This window comes from Arvicola amphibius, chromosome 4, assembly GCF_903992535.2.
Source record: "Arvicola amphibius chromosome 4, mArvAmp1.2, whole genome shotgun sequence".
NCBI classification, from domain to species: domain Eukaryota; kingdom Metazoa; phylum Chordata; class Mammalia; order Rodentia; family Cricetidae; genus Arvicola; species Arvicola amphibius.
Window position 1 is genome coordinate 100196530 of NC_052050.1, and position 14669 is coordinate 100211198.

Below are 14669 nucleotides of genomic sequence, written 5' to 3' on the forward strand. Positions count from 1 at the left end.
TTTCTAACAATTACGAAAGCTCAGCCAGTAGCTTAGGCTTGTTTCTAGTGAGCTCTCAGAACTTAAATTAACCAGTTTATATTAATCTATATCCTGTCATCTGGCTCGTGGCTGTTACCTCTTCTCCTGCATGCACATCCTGCTTCTTCTGCATCTGCTGTGACTCTGCCTTTCTTCTTCCCAGCATCCTCTGTGCCTGGAAATCCTGCTTAGCTATTGGCTTTTCAGCTCTTTCTAAATCCAACCAGAGTGACACATCTTTACAGTGTACAAAAAAATTGTTCCACAAAATCATTTTCCCTCCGGGCGGTGGTGGCGCACACCTTTAATCCCAGCACTCGGGAGGCAGAGGCAGGCGGATCTCTGTGAGTTCAAGACCAGCCTGGTCTACAAGAGCTAGCTCCAGGACAGGCTCTAAAGCTGCAGAGAAACCCTGTCTCGAAAAACCAAAAAAAAAAAATCATTTTCCCTTCAGGCAGAAGATAGTGAGCCTTAGTGCCGACCCCAGCAGCACCCACTGATTTTATTTCCTTCTGCTGGGTCAAGAGATATATGGTTTTATCCATTGTTTAAAAGGGAGCTTGGTTGTATGGCTCTTCATTCCCTCCAAGGAGTTATTGTCTTCATGGTTCAAGATGAGAAAAGTGAGCCAATCAGACTTATATGGGAGGGGAGGAGCCCTTTAAAATAAGTAAATGAATGAGTGAATGACCCTAACAGTTTTCAGTATGTGCACACTTAGTCCTGTGGTGTGGAATTCATGGGCAAATCATCTGCACCTCAAGTTTCCCAGATTTGGATGCTGAACAGGTTGTTGGGGATCAGCTGTTATTAATATGGAGGATTTTTATTCCATCATATTATTAGATCCTTAGGTCTGAGGATGAAGTGTGAGAAGGTGAAATCAGGCTTTTCTGGCAAGGAGAATACTTGGAGGTCATGTTGAATGCCACACTGCTGGTCTGGGGTCCCAGAGGCCCCTGTGAGCCCTAGCCATTGCCACAGAGCATTGAAGCAGAAAACATGGGACACTGGAGAGAAGACAGCTCTGGGCTCACATTCTTCATTTTCCCATTTCCCCTGGCAAGTGACTTTGCCTCTCTGAGTCCATGTCTTTATCTCAAGAGGATACATTCCTACCATCTGCCTTTCAACAAGAGGAAGATGTATGTACCTGGTGTAACACCAGCCCGTGACAGGTGCTCAGTGCTCAAGGTCTTGTGTTTGGTTGGAGTTTGTCATTTCTGTTCAACTTTGGGACTCCCACTTACTGGGTTCAGAGGCTCATTTCAGAGCTGAGAGCTCCAGCTACATCTCTGTGAGGTGCTGAGGTGAGCCTATCATGGGTGACCCATGGAGCCTTGACACTCTTCTTGTTCCCCTGGTTATCAGTGGCCTCTGGGTATAGCAACAGTGGCCACAGAAATGCACTCTGGATACCAGCAAAGGCAGGAACCCCAGAGCCTGCTCTGCCCTGCAGCTCTCAGCCATCACCTTTATCTCATCCCTGTTCCTGGAGACTGTTCCAGACCTGGCCTGGCAGCTTGCAGGCAGCAGGAGAGACAAAGGCATCATGTTTTGCTGTTGCCTTTGCTCCTGAAGATGAATCAGTAAAAGCCTAAGAAGCTTAGGCTTAGGGCTTAGGGCCTGGCTTCAGACTTAAGGAATGTACGGATGCACACTGGGGCTGCAGCTCATGTCTGAGGTCTGCACTAGAGACAGATCAGAGAGTCTGTAGTGTGAAGCGGCGGGGCTGCGTCCCGCCACCCGCCGCCGGCTAGCTTTACACCCGAAATAATTACACGGAAACTGTATTCTTTTAAAACACTGCCTGGCCCATAGTTTCAGCCTCTTATTGACTAATTCTCATATCTTTCTTTAACCCATATTTATTAATCTGGGTAGCACCACGAGTTGTGGCTTACCAGGAGAGATCTTAACCTGCGTCCATCTCGGAGAGCAGCAGCATGGAGACTCACTATGGCGAATCCCTGAAGCGTCTCCCCCACTCTACTTCCTTGTTCCCACAATTCTGTTCTGTCTACTCCACCTACCTAATTTTCTGTTCTTAAAGGGCCAAGGCAGTTTTCTTTATTAATTAACCAATGAAAGAAACATAGACAGATAACTCTCCTCCATCATTTCCCCTTTTTCTGTTTAAACAAAAAAGAAAGGCTTCAACTTTAACATAGCAAAATTACATATAACAAAACAGTTATCAAGCAAGAATTACAGTTACAATATTTAGATCTATTTTATCTTTTATCATAACTAAGGAAAGCTATAACTATCTATTTATTCTTCAACTCCATCAAAGACTCCAGAAGGATATAAGACTACCTAAGTAAACAAGAAGTAAGTAACTTTTAAACTCTAGAAAAGACAGAGACAACTCGCTGCCTGGACAGTCACCCAAAGTTCCTCTGTACGGTTGGGGCATCCATCTTTAGCCTACAGGCCCATAAGTATCCAGCAGACATTTCCATGAAGCAGGAAATTCCAAAGACAGTTCAGTCACTTTCTGCTGTGTCCTGTAGAACGTCTCGCAGACTCTTTCATGAATCAGGAACCCCGAAAGGCCATCTCACCTTTAGGCAAGTTCAGCAGTCCTCTCTCTGCGGGTTCTTTGTGTCCAGTTTATGGAACAGTCCAGCCAAGAGCAGTTTCTTGCCCAAATGGCTAACAAACTCCATAAGTAGCCTCTTCGATGCCCATCTTCCTCTTGAAGTAGATTGGTGCTGCCAGGAGCAGACGTGTCTCATTGTCATGAAAAACCCTAAGTTATTAAAACATTAAATGCCATATTCTGCAGTCTTTGAAAGATATGAAGAATGTCTATCTAACTGAAATATATCTCTACATATCTAGAAAATCTAATAACATGACTACAAGCTTAACTATTATCAATGATTATCCATTAACAACTTATATTTCCTAATTATACATTACAGTTTTTAAAATGAACTACAATCACAATAGCTTAATCAAGATCAGAAATACATATACATATAACAAAATTGACCTTAAAATCTATACCAATGCAAATTCATATCTATATCATCTCCCCCTTTAAATGTAAAAGAACATTTATAAGCAATATTTGGGAAAATGGGCGCAGTTTTTTCTCTCCAAACTGCTTCCTGCTGAATGGGGGCGCTGTTATTTAGGTCTTTCATGGTGTAACCTGTGTGCTAGGTTCCTCTCAGTTGGCAGTTGAGTGAAGTAATTTTTTGAAGATGTTCACAGCAACCTTTCAGGAGGGCGTGGTCTATCATACCATATTGGAATAGAAGCAATCCACAGAGTCTCGTCCTCTGTGAAAACAAAAGAAGAAACTCTTTTCCAAAGCATCATGTTCTTAGATCCAAATCCTGAAGTCATACCGTTAAGATGTCCATTCTGGTCTAGCCTGGCAGCCCATATAATGAAATGTCTCTCTGTACTTAGCTCCTTTACAGTCAAAAAAATCAAAGAAAACACAACAAAATACATAATCCAGACTCTCTGTGAATTTTCCATTTTTACGTGGCTTATTTTTACTCTATCACTTTACTTCTTTTAATCTATAACTATCTGTACTCTGTCTCTTTAAAGACTTTAACCTTTTTTTTTAAGGCATTAACTTTATTCTCTATATTTTCTTTTTCTCTCTTTTAAGCCTACGTGAGCCATTTAAAGGCCTTCTATGTCTGAATCTTTTCTATTGTGAATCTGTAATTTTTTACTATCCAGGAGCATTTCTTAAAAGGTTAACCACTTCTTAAAATAATACAGTACTGCCTGTTTACAGCCAAGTCCAAACCTTAACTGCGCTGTTATCATGGTAATTACGATAGTTCCTGCCTGAGGTCAGCACAATTCAGCGTGGCGGAGCAGAGCCGGAGCCGCTCCTGCCTCAGTACACAGCAGTCCACATTGGAGCTGCACTCAGCAGTTTAATTTTGATACTGAGCGTGCAGCACAGAAACTCTTTTAATCCAAGTTACAGCCAAATCAGATGCGCAGAGCACTGCGCAGACTGAAAGCACCTCTCTCTCTATGGCGGCAGGAATCCGCAAACGCTGTCCCGCTCGCCTAAGCCTGATTCCGCCATCTGCCCAGGTGCAGGCAGGGAGCAGTGAGCCATTGGCATGGTCTCAGAGTAATTTCTTTCCGATCCCAAGCGGGCAAGGTTTTTAAGTGGATTTAGTCACCACGTTGGAGCGCCAATCTGTAGTGTGAAGCGGCGGGGCTGCGTCCCGCCACCCGCCGCCGGCTAGCTTTACACCCGAAATAATTACACGGAAACTGTATTCTTTTAAAACACTGCCTGGCCCATAGTTTCAGCCTCTTATTGACTAATTCTCATATCTTTCTTTAACCCATATTTATTAATCTGGGTAGCACCACGAGTTGTGGCTTACCAGGAGAGATCTTAACCTGCGTCCATCTCGGAGAGCAGCAGCATGGAGACTCACTATGGCGAATCCCTGAAGCGTCTCCCCCACTCTACTTCCTTGTTCCCACAATTCTGTTCTGTCTACTCCACCTACCTAATTTTCTGTTCTTAAAGGGCCAAGGCAGTTTTCTTTATTAATTAACCAATGAAAGAAACATAGACAGATAACTCTCCTCCATCAAGAGTCCTGGGCAGAAACATGGGGCCCATAGAACTGGGTGTGGCTGCCTGTAGGGGAGAGAAGGACAGTAGCCGGGCATCCTTGTAGCAGGGTAGTAAGCATGCTCTTGCTTCTGCTGAGTAAAAAGAGTTGGCTTCTAAACATATATTATGAAGAATGCAATCATACTGTGAGACTCACAGTAGAGGCGTTTGTGGCCACTGGTCTGTAAATAGGTCTTGAAGATGTAGGGACCCTTGCTTTATGTGATGAAGTACAATAGTCATTGTGCAGAGACTTTGCCCTCTTTGATTCTTAGGTCTTAAAACACTCCATCTTGGAGCAGTAGCACACACCTTTAATACTAGCACTCAGCAGACAGAGCAGAAGGATCTTTGTGAGGTTGAGTCTGGCCTGGTCTACACCCTGAGTTCCAGGCCAACCAGGTATGCATGGGGAAACTTTTCTCAAAAAATAAAATGAGCCTCCCATTTCTCAGATCTCCTTACCGAGTGGCTGTGCTGTGTCCTAGCAGCATCTTGAGTGCTCTTCGACAGTGTTGCAAACATGGCTGGGATAAAGCTATGTCGCTATGCCTGGATGTGGCCTTGTGTCCCGCTGGGCCCCTCAGCAGTCTAAAAGATTTTGACCTCACTTCTCTTTGTTTTAAATGAGCTCCCCTACTATATGGTGCCTGCAGAATTTGTGTCCATGGGGCAGCTTGTAAGCCACATATGTGACCAGGGAGATGCGTCCATGCTGTCACTCAAGGGCAGCTCACGTGTGAACAGGGGCTGTATCCCATTGCTGCCATCCCTACCACCATTTTGTGCCAGGTACTTGGTGCCCAGTGGTGTGAGGCAAATGTGGCCCCTTGTGGACAGAGCGGTGCAGCACTGGCCTTTGTGAGGACAACCTTAGGAGCTCGGACTCAGCCTGTCTTCCTGTCTCCCTCATTGGCAGATCTACATCCGGATAAAGGACGACGAGTGGAACGTGTACCGGAGGTACACCGAGTTCCGGGCACTACATCACCTGCTGCAGAGCACGTTCCCACAAGTAAGGGCCTACAGCTTCCCACCCAAAAAAGCCATCGGAAACAAGGTATGCATCTAGGGGCCACGTCGCTACTGCACTTTGGTCTGTCCTCAAAGACTGCACTCACCACAGAAAACCTGCAATGTTAGAAAAGACAGTGGAGAAAGTAGCCACCTAAGGGAAGGGCAGTCTTCCTGTGGGTGGGTCTCCCTTATTTCGTCGTGAAATAACTGTGAAGCACCAGAGAGCCACTGTGCTGGGCACAGTGGGCTGTGCCCTTCCAGTAGGAACACTCAGCATCACCTGTGCTGTGTGAATGCATCAGAGACAATGCAGACCCCGGCAGGTGCAGCTGTGGCCCTTAAATGCTGTTTTAATGAACAAGCCTGTGATGCTGAGTTTAGTTCCTGGAACTCATGTTAAGGGACAAGGAGGTCTCCTGGCTTCCATATGTGTGTTCACACGTGAGCACATGTGCGTATGTACACACACACACACACACACACACAAATAGACAATTTACAAAATTAAAACAGTTTTGAGGGATCTGGAGAGCTGGCTCAGTCATAACAGTGCTTGCCATACAAGCCTGAGGACCCAAGTTCAACTGCCCAGCAAGTACCTACTTAGAAATGTGACACATACCTGTAATGTCACACATACTTGTAATCCCATGCTATGGAGACAGCTCACTGACTAGCCAGCCTAGCTTATTGGCTAGCTCCTGGTCAGTGACAAGACCCTGTCTCAAAAACCAAGGTAGACTCAAGGTTGTGCTCTGGCCTCTACATACACATGCACAGGTGTGCACACAACCTACACACAGATGTGCACACATGCACACACACACAGAATAATTTGGCATCTGGGTTGGTTATACTTGCTGACTGCTGTTCTGATACAATATTTTCCCTGGTTCCAGTCACTGCTGTCATGATACTCATTTACGTGTGTGATAGTGGACCAGACTTTCTTAGCGAGGTCTCTTGTGTTATGTCTACTTCTGTTATGAAGGTGGGATGGCCTCTATTGTAAACATGTCATTAATCACCATGCAGAGGACTGGGTGAGACTGAAGAAGGCAGACTCAGTGTGCTCAGGCAACTGTCCCAGCAGTTGGCTTCATCCATAGCCTCCTGTTAGTGAGTGGAGACATTTCTACTTCCTTGTCTGCATTGCCGGCTGCTGAGGGAGCTTTGAAAACCACTGTGCTCCCAGCGCATCACCAGGTCTCTTGTCTTGACCTGGTGTCACTCACCTGTAGTGACATCTGGGCACTAAGGGCTCACTAACTCCATGGATGATTCCAGGGCACAGCCCTCTGGAACCATTCACAATCAAGTGGGAAGGAGGCACTGTACAGCGACAGAATATTAAACATCCAGGTAGATGTGGGCAGTGCAGGACCCTTGAGCACCTGAAGGGATGGCATTGACAAGGACCCTCTGTAAGGCTGGTTCTCAGCATGGGCGGCCAGCCAGGACCCTGTATTCTCAGCTCATGGTGCACATTAGAGACAGTAGCCTTGCTACTCTGGCCCTTCATCTCTTACATCATCGTGTCTTCTCTAATTTAGACCCCTCCCTTTCTTGTGATGCCAGTGGACCATCCAGACCCACAGTGGTCTGCCAACTCAAGGTCCCTAATTTAATTACACCTGCCAAGGCCATTTGCATGTAAAGTTCTAAGAACTAGCTCAACCTACCACACTCTTATATCACTAAGAGCATTCCCTGAGGCGGAATCCACTCCTCCACCTCCTGCTTCTCCCTCCCCTATTTCATAAGCCTGCACTGAGGAAAGTCCACCAAGCGCACCAGTCCCATGAAACAAGCTCACCAACTGAGCCTCAGGACTAAGGAATAGAGTTTTTGGAGTTCAGTCGTTGTGTTAGGTAGGGTTTCTATCATTGTAAAGAGACACCATGACCATGGCAACTCTTATAAAGGAAAATATTTAATTGAGACTGACTCACAGTTCAGAGATTTAGTCAATTATTGATATGGTGGGAAGCATGGAAGTGTGCAGACAGCCATGGTGCTGGAGAAGGAGCTGAGAGTTCTACATCTTGATTCACAGGTGGCAGAAGGAGACTGTAAGCCACACTGGGTGTAGCTTGAGCATATGAGACCTCAAAGCCCGCCTCCACAGTGACACACTTCCTGTAACAAGGCCACACCTCCTAGTCGTGTCACTCTCCATGGGCCATGCATTCAAACACTGAGTCTGTGGGAGCCATTCCTATCCACACCACCACAGTCATTTAGAAAGCACAGTGGCAATCCTGGGTCTGTCCTGTGTACAACAGCGACTGGGAGTAGGTTTCGTCTCTGCAGTCACCTTCATACAGGAGAAGCCCCCACCTGCAGTGGGTCACCCATGATCTCTGCATGCAGGAGAAGCCCCCGCCTTGCAGTATAGTGGACCTTTCCCTCCACACCCATGTCTGTAGAGCAGACTTTCTCTTTCTTATTTGTACATAAGTGAACACGGCCCAGTGACCAGCTAGGTGGTATCCAGATGTCCAGACACAAGGACCTGACTGCCACCAGCCACAGCTCATCACCAACATCCACTGTGTCATCCCTGACATCCACCATGTCATTCTTGATGGCTGGTTGGATGGTGATCTTGACCTCGCATGAGGTTGAGGCTTACACACATTCCCTTTAGTCCACTTTGACTGGAGAACTTGGACTATTTGGGCAATTCCTTCAATTTCCAAGAGAGGGGACTGGGTCAGGGTGTTGACTGCCAGGGCCTTCACTGAACCCAGTTAAAGGCCAAACTTATGCAGACTCGTGTGGGCCCAGTACCTTAGAATATGCTTTGGTGTCCTGATGGCAAGATTTCTAGAAAGCATGAATATAAATTTTTCAGATAAGTCACCATGTTGGGACCTTTTCTTTGATGGGTGTATTTCTTTTTTTTTTTCTTTTTTCTTTTTTTGGTTTTTCGAGACAGGGTTTCTCTGCAGCTTTTTTAGAGCCTGTCCTGGAACTAGCTCTTGTAGACCAGGCTGGCCTCGAACTCACAGAGATCCGCCTGCCTCTGCCTCCCGAGTGCTAGGATTAAAGGCATGCGCCACCACCACCTGGCTGATGGGTGTATTTCAAAGGTAACTCACTCATCCGTTTGGACCATGAAGAAGAATCCATACATGACATCTTTGGGGTGACTGAGTCATGGACACACAATCACTGTGAGCATTGGCTGTTAATTGATGCACTCCCAAGTTGCCTGGTGTGAGCAGCCTTCAGGGACTAGGCCACAAAGTCTGTTTTATGTGCCACGTGAACGTCTGTGTACCTTCCCGCACAGAGCCGTCACTGGTGACAGTGTCTGTGGCGACTGTGGGGCAGTGGGTCTCAGCAGGAATTTCTCAAACTGAATTCTAAGCAGAACACTTGCTGGTCAGCTCGAGGCAGCTCTTCTTCCCCCTCCTGCTGGGTGGGTTTTTCAGGATGTGCAAGAGGCCAGGCAAACTAGGCCATGTATGTGGCTACTGACTACAGGATGCCTCTGTGAAGTCTCAGCTTGGGTGCTGATTCTGTCTGTTCCAGTTCAGTGAGCAGATGGGAACCAAGAACCACAGGCCCTTCTGAGTGCTCACTTGGCTCTGAGGCAAGGTACATTGCTTTCAACCTTCCGTCAGATGCTCCTTAAAGACACATGGGAAGATGGTGGTGCTGCACCGGATACGCTCTTCTGCTGCTCGCCCCATGCAGCTCCCAGTCCCTCCCAAGAGGGACGTGTGAAAACAGAGCTGGTGGCCTCTCAAAGGACGTGAGGCTATTATAGCATATGTCCCAGGTTCTGGGATGTTGTGCTAGGTACAGAGAAATTAAGTGACCTAGTGGGCTCTGTCATCTAGGTGTTGGCAGACTTACAGGAAGAATGTCACTAGTCCCTTCACACCAGGGCACTATGTTGTTTAAGGTAGTGAGGAAGGGAGAGGAGTTAGCTGCAGGAGGCCAGTGCTGGAGGAGCCAACAGGACCTTCTGGTGACCGGTTTGTTAGAGGAACCAGTGGAAGCCATTGGGGAGCTCTTCCACCCTGCATCAGACTGCTGTAGCCTACACAGCAAAGGACCATGGGAGGACCAAGACTACGCAGTGCAACTTTGTCTCTGGGAAACAAAGGACAGCAAAAGAGAAAACTTCATAATCTTCCAAAGTAGTGGAGAATCTTTAAGAAATAGTCATGATATCAGTGCAGTAGTATCTCTGCTGTAGGCTCCAGGCCAGACTCCCTCACCTGCCCATACAGGCCTCTGGAGGCATCTGCACCCCTTGACATGTGTTCCCACCCCATATTTAGGGTCTCTTCTCTGCCCGTTCTTATGCGGCCATACCTTCCAAGCAAAACAAGGAGACAGTTTCCACTTTGTGTGGTATTCCCCTCTCAGCAGGGCCCTTTCATGCCATGTCACCCACTCACAGGTCGTGGGCATTGGTCATGGTTAAGTTTTCCATGAGGGGTCCTCCTGCCTGCTCCATACCTCTTCTCTGGGCTGTGGTAGAGGTGTTACTGTCATCTCTCTTTACTGATGGGGAAGCAGAGGCACAGGGAGGTGAAGTGATTTGACTGAGGCCATCTGGCTTTCTAGAGTCAGGGCTGACGTCTGGCCCCGCAGACAGTCTGTGGAGTCCTAGTCTTCAGTGTCTGTGTGCAGAGGCACAGCACGTCACTTAAGCCTTGGGGGGTGGGTGAGCAGGGTGAGTGGGTCCCGCCCAGCTGGTGTCCTTTGTGTTGGCTCTGTGTGAAATCAGGCAGCAGGTGGAGCTGGGATCACTTCTTGCTCCCACTGAACCTTTCCCATGCTCCTGGTACCTCATTCCCACGCGGGGGCCATCTGTGGATCTGATGTACCTTCCTCCCCTGGTATTTCATACCAAGCTTGCCACACACAGCCATGGCTTTCTATTAATTTTCTCATTGTGTACATCCTGTGAAGCCCTGTGTGAAATGCATATAGGCCTGGAAACTGGAGCTCAGGGGCAGTGAACATCCTAAGGCCCAGCAGCACATAAGTGACAGAGGCAGGAATGGGGTGACTCTGTTCCCAAATCTCTGCACCAACCCTGTCTTTGCCATATACCGGCCTCTGGAGCTATGACCCTCAGGTATCTGTGTGGAACTTCAGTACCGAGGGATGCCCCCTTGTCATACAGTCTCAAAGGTGATGGACAAAGCCCCTTTTTTTTTTTTTTTTTTTTTTTTTTTGGCTAGTTTTCCAAAGAGAAATTGGGGGGTAAAAGGAGCTGTTCTTTTCCCCTGTGTCCTGCATGCAGGCCTGGTGCTTCATGAACTGAGCAAGAGTAGAGAGGAGCACCAGGTTCTCTCAAGTCAGTAAACGGCACGGAAAGGACTTTCCAGTGCAGAGTCTCAGGACAGCTGACACACTGCCATGAGCTCAGCCTCAGGGAGACTTCAGCATCAAATCCACTAATGTCTTTGCTATCGTTTAGAAAGAACTGGGGTATGGGTGCCACTGCATCCCATGTCTGCTACCTGTGGCACGGGGAGAGGTTGAACTCAGGGACGAATATGTCTGTCTCATATTCTGGCCTGTGACACCTCCAGGAAACCTTCTCTGATCTTATGGTTTTTTTTCACAATCTGGATACCAGCTGCCTGATGTTGTCTCTGTCTGGTGATACCATGAACAGCAGAAGCTGGCTTTGGTAGGCAAAGAGAGCACAGAGTGTGAACCCGTGACAAGTCCCGAGCTCAAACAGCAGAGATTGATGTTTGGCAGCCATTTTGTTCATTAATTTCCTTTCTCCAGTTTCCTCTTTCATTTGATTGACAGGTGCAGGTATAGATGCACAGATTGTATTTATTGAAAGAGATGTTTTATTCCCATGTGGTACCATCTGACCTGCCCACTCTCTTCTGGACACTGGAAAGCTAATGTTAGTGGGATGTTCAGCATCTTCAGCAGGTATGATGCTCACACCTGTAGTCCCAGCAGCCTGGAGGCTGAGTCTGGAGGAGCCTGACTGGAAGTCTGTCTTAGCTACATAGCAAGTTCCAGGCCAGCCTGCGTTAGATAACCAAACCAGTTATGCCTGATGACAAGAAGGAGCTATGTGATACTTGGGGACAGCCTTCCCAAGTAGTCAGCTGCAACTGGCTGTCTCCCCACTTCACCCCTGTCCGGCTGAGTTGGAGAGCCTTGTTTTTATGCCAAGCCCACTGCTTCTCTAATTGACATGAATTACATGCCACTTGACTCTGCTTAGCATCTGATCTTGTCTACAAAGTTTCTGGGGCTGTTAGATTGCTTGTATATCATTATTTAATCTCCCCTCCAGCTCAAAAGGCCTTCAGAATATGCTTAACCTGTGTTCCATCCGCTGGTTGTGTGTGTGTGTTTGGACAGCTGATTAAAATGGCACCAGAGGAGAGTCCTTCTCAGCTCTTATTCTCTTCTTGAGTAATTGAGAATAATTGCCACCTTCCCCTCCAGTGTTCCCACTCATATGGAGGACTGGGTATCACAGTCTTTCGCATGCTGGGAAAAAAAGTATGTGTATTTCCAGTGTCTCTCATCCCTGTCGTTTTGGTTATTTTCACTGGCCCCAGTTTTCCGGGCTGCTCACTAGCTGTCTTTCTCTGTAGCCAAGGACTTCTTCAGAAACCATGAGATCTAGGGGCAGAGTGTGGGCCTCATTCAGGTCCTTCCCACTGGGGAACACTAACTGTGTAGCTTTGGTCAAGTCACACACCTCTGTGTCAAACATGGTAGCATGTGACAGCTCAGGTTGTTGTGGGCAGTCAGTGCAGGCTTCACATAACACACTGGCATAGCACAAATCCCTGATGCTAGTTTTCAAACTGATCCAGAGGGAAGCCACACTAATTTGGCTTCTGTCGTGGTTTCACTATGACATGCCCCCCCTCCCCAAATAGCCAGGGTTCATGTGTTTGAGCACTTGGTCCCCCTTGCTATTCTGGAAGGTTGTGGAACCTTTAGGAAGAGATGGGTCCCTGGGGGGTAGACTTGATACTTGAGAGTCTGGCCCTGCTTGTGGTGTGACAGCCCAGGTCCTGCTGCCATGCCTTCCCCACTCTTTCCTTTAGGGCGTGAGTGTTGCTGCTCTATCCCAGGAAGACGAAAGTTACCTTGTTGAGGAATGGCTGTTCTGTTCCTGTGTAGTATAGTCTGGGCTGGAACTTACTCTGCAGCCTAGGCTGACCTGGAGCTCACTCTGCAGCCTAGGCTGGCCTGGAGCTCACTCTGCAGCCTAGGCTGTCCTGGAGCTCACTCTGCAGCCTAGGCTGGCCTGGAGCTCACTCTGCAGCCTAGGCTGGCCTGGAGCTCACTCTGCAGCCTAGGCTGACCTGGGTCTTACTCTGTAACCTAGGCTGGCCTGGAGCTCACTCTGCAGCCTGGGCTGGCCTGGAATGACCCTTGTGCTCCCAGGTCCTGAGTGTGAGGCCACTTCAAGCTCTGCTGTTCTGTTTTAAACTGGGGGTGCAGCTTCCAGTGTGAAGGTACTGTTTGGAGTATTTCCCCACAGTGCACACACCCCAACACCCCTGCCAGCAACACTAGGCCAAGACAAGCCCCAGCACCAGGAACATCTTGCTGTCTCTCTCTCCACAAGGCACAGTCCTGGTCCTGATTTCTAATGACATAGACGTTATCTGAGGCCTGAGACCCTCACATTAAGGAATTCTAAATTTAAAAATCTCTTGCCTTTTCTCTTCATACCACAGCTCCTCTGTGCTGCTGCGTGGGGTACCTACTGGTCCCACTTATGTATAGTACTCCACGCAGTGAAGACACCACAGTTTAAGTATCTTTTCTGTCTCTAGAAGCTCTGATGACATTGGCTAATTATAAATCATGTTGTGTTTAATTTTCTACCCGTCTCTTCTACTTTCTGGGATCTGAACTTGGAGATGGAATTGCTAGTCAAATAGTGTGTAGATCTCCCTTTTTTATTTTTATATTTTAAAAGAGGATCCCCTCTATAGCCCCGGCTGGCCTGAGACTTGTGATTCTTCTGGCCCATGGTGCTCAGCACTGGGACTGCAGGCAGGAGCCACCACACCAGTTAGTGCAGGCTCTTGGAAGAAGAGAAAAGGAAGGAACTCATAGGGTAAGAAATCTGCTCATTGTCCCACCGCCTACATCAACAGCCATGCACATTTTGTTCTATCACCTTCTATGCTCCTAAAAGAAATACAGCAAAACTTTCTGATAGTCCCCAGAGCACACAGGATAAGCACATATCGCCATCCAGATAGAATGAATGTTAATGTTTAGAAATCAAGCATCAATAAATACAACTGAGTTCTCACTGCAGCCCCCATCCCAGAGGGGAGCAGCATGCCTTTGTGCTTTTGTGGTGGGGTTATAAAAGCTGTGTAACTGACGTCATTTCTTTATGTGCCCTTTCCCAACTTCTATTCTTCGGTGGTTTTACAGGATTTCGATTTAGTCATTTAAACAGCGAACCCCCCCCCCTTGAGACATGCCTCACTGTGTTGTAGTCCACGCTGCCCTTGAGCCCGCTTCCCTGCCTCAGCCTCCTGATTTCTGGGATTATAGGTCTGCATCATCATGCCTGATTGATTACTGCAGCAGGGGCATTCTGTGCTGCCCACCACCTCATATCTACTTGAGACTCAGTTTCCCTGGGTAGGCCAAGGCATGAGGCTGCTGGCTGATGAGACATTTATGTCTTCATTCCCTTCTTGGACTCTTGCCAAGTTGACCCCCACGGTAGCTTCACTTGTTCACCTCCAGTGGGTAGAGGTGGGTCCTGCCCTCTCAACAGCGCCTGTTTCATTTCTTTTGCCAACACTGGGTCTAGGATAGTATCTTAGTCCAGTTTTGAATCCATCTTCCCCAGATACCCGATGATTGGGTGACATTAGCTGTTCAAACGTCCTTTTCTTTGTTTTACTTTGTAAACCTGTTAGCCCATGATCATTTTTCTGCTGACAAGGCTTTTCTCCTGGAGCTGGGACTTGTGTCTTGCATGTGTCACCCTTTGTCTCTATGGTGCTTTAGT

At 47.5% G+C, this 14669-nt stretch overlaps 1 protein-coding gene across 4 annotated transcripts in view; it reads left to right on the plus strand.

Annotated features, from left to right (window-relative positions):
- Positions 1-14669, plus strand: part of Snx29 (sorting nexin 29) — a 428110-nt gene that overhangs the window by 375537 nt on the left and 37904 nt on the right. For 3 of the 4 annotated variants that reach the window (XM_038327322.1, XM_038327324.1, XM_038327323.1), the window contains one exon: positions 5562-5702. In XM_038327322.1, coding sequence (XP_038183250.1) covers positions 5562-5702 — 141 coding nt within the window. Of the gene's footprint in view, positions 1-5561; positions 5703-14669 lie in introns of those variants that run through there. The other variant, XR_005285098.1, reaches the window with a different exon arrangement.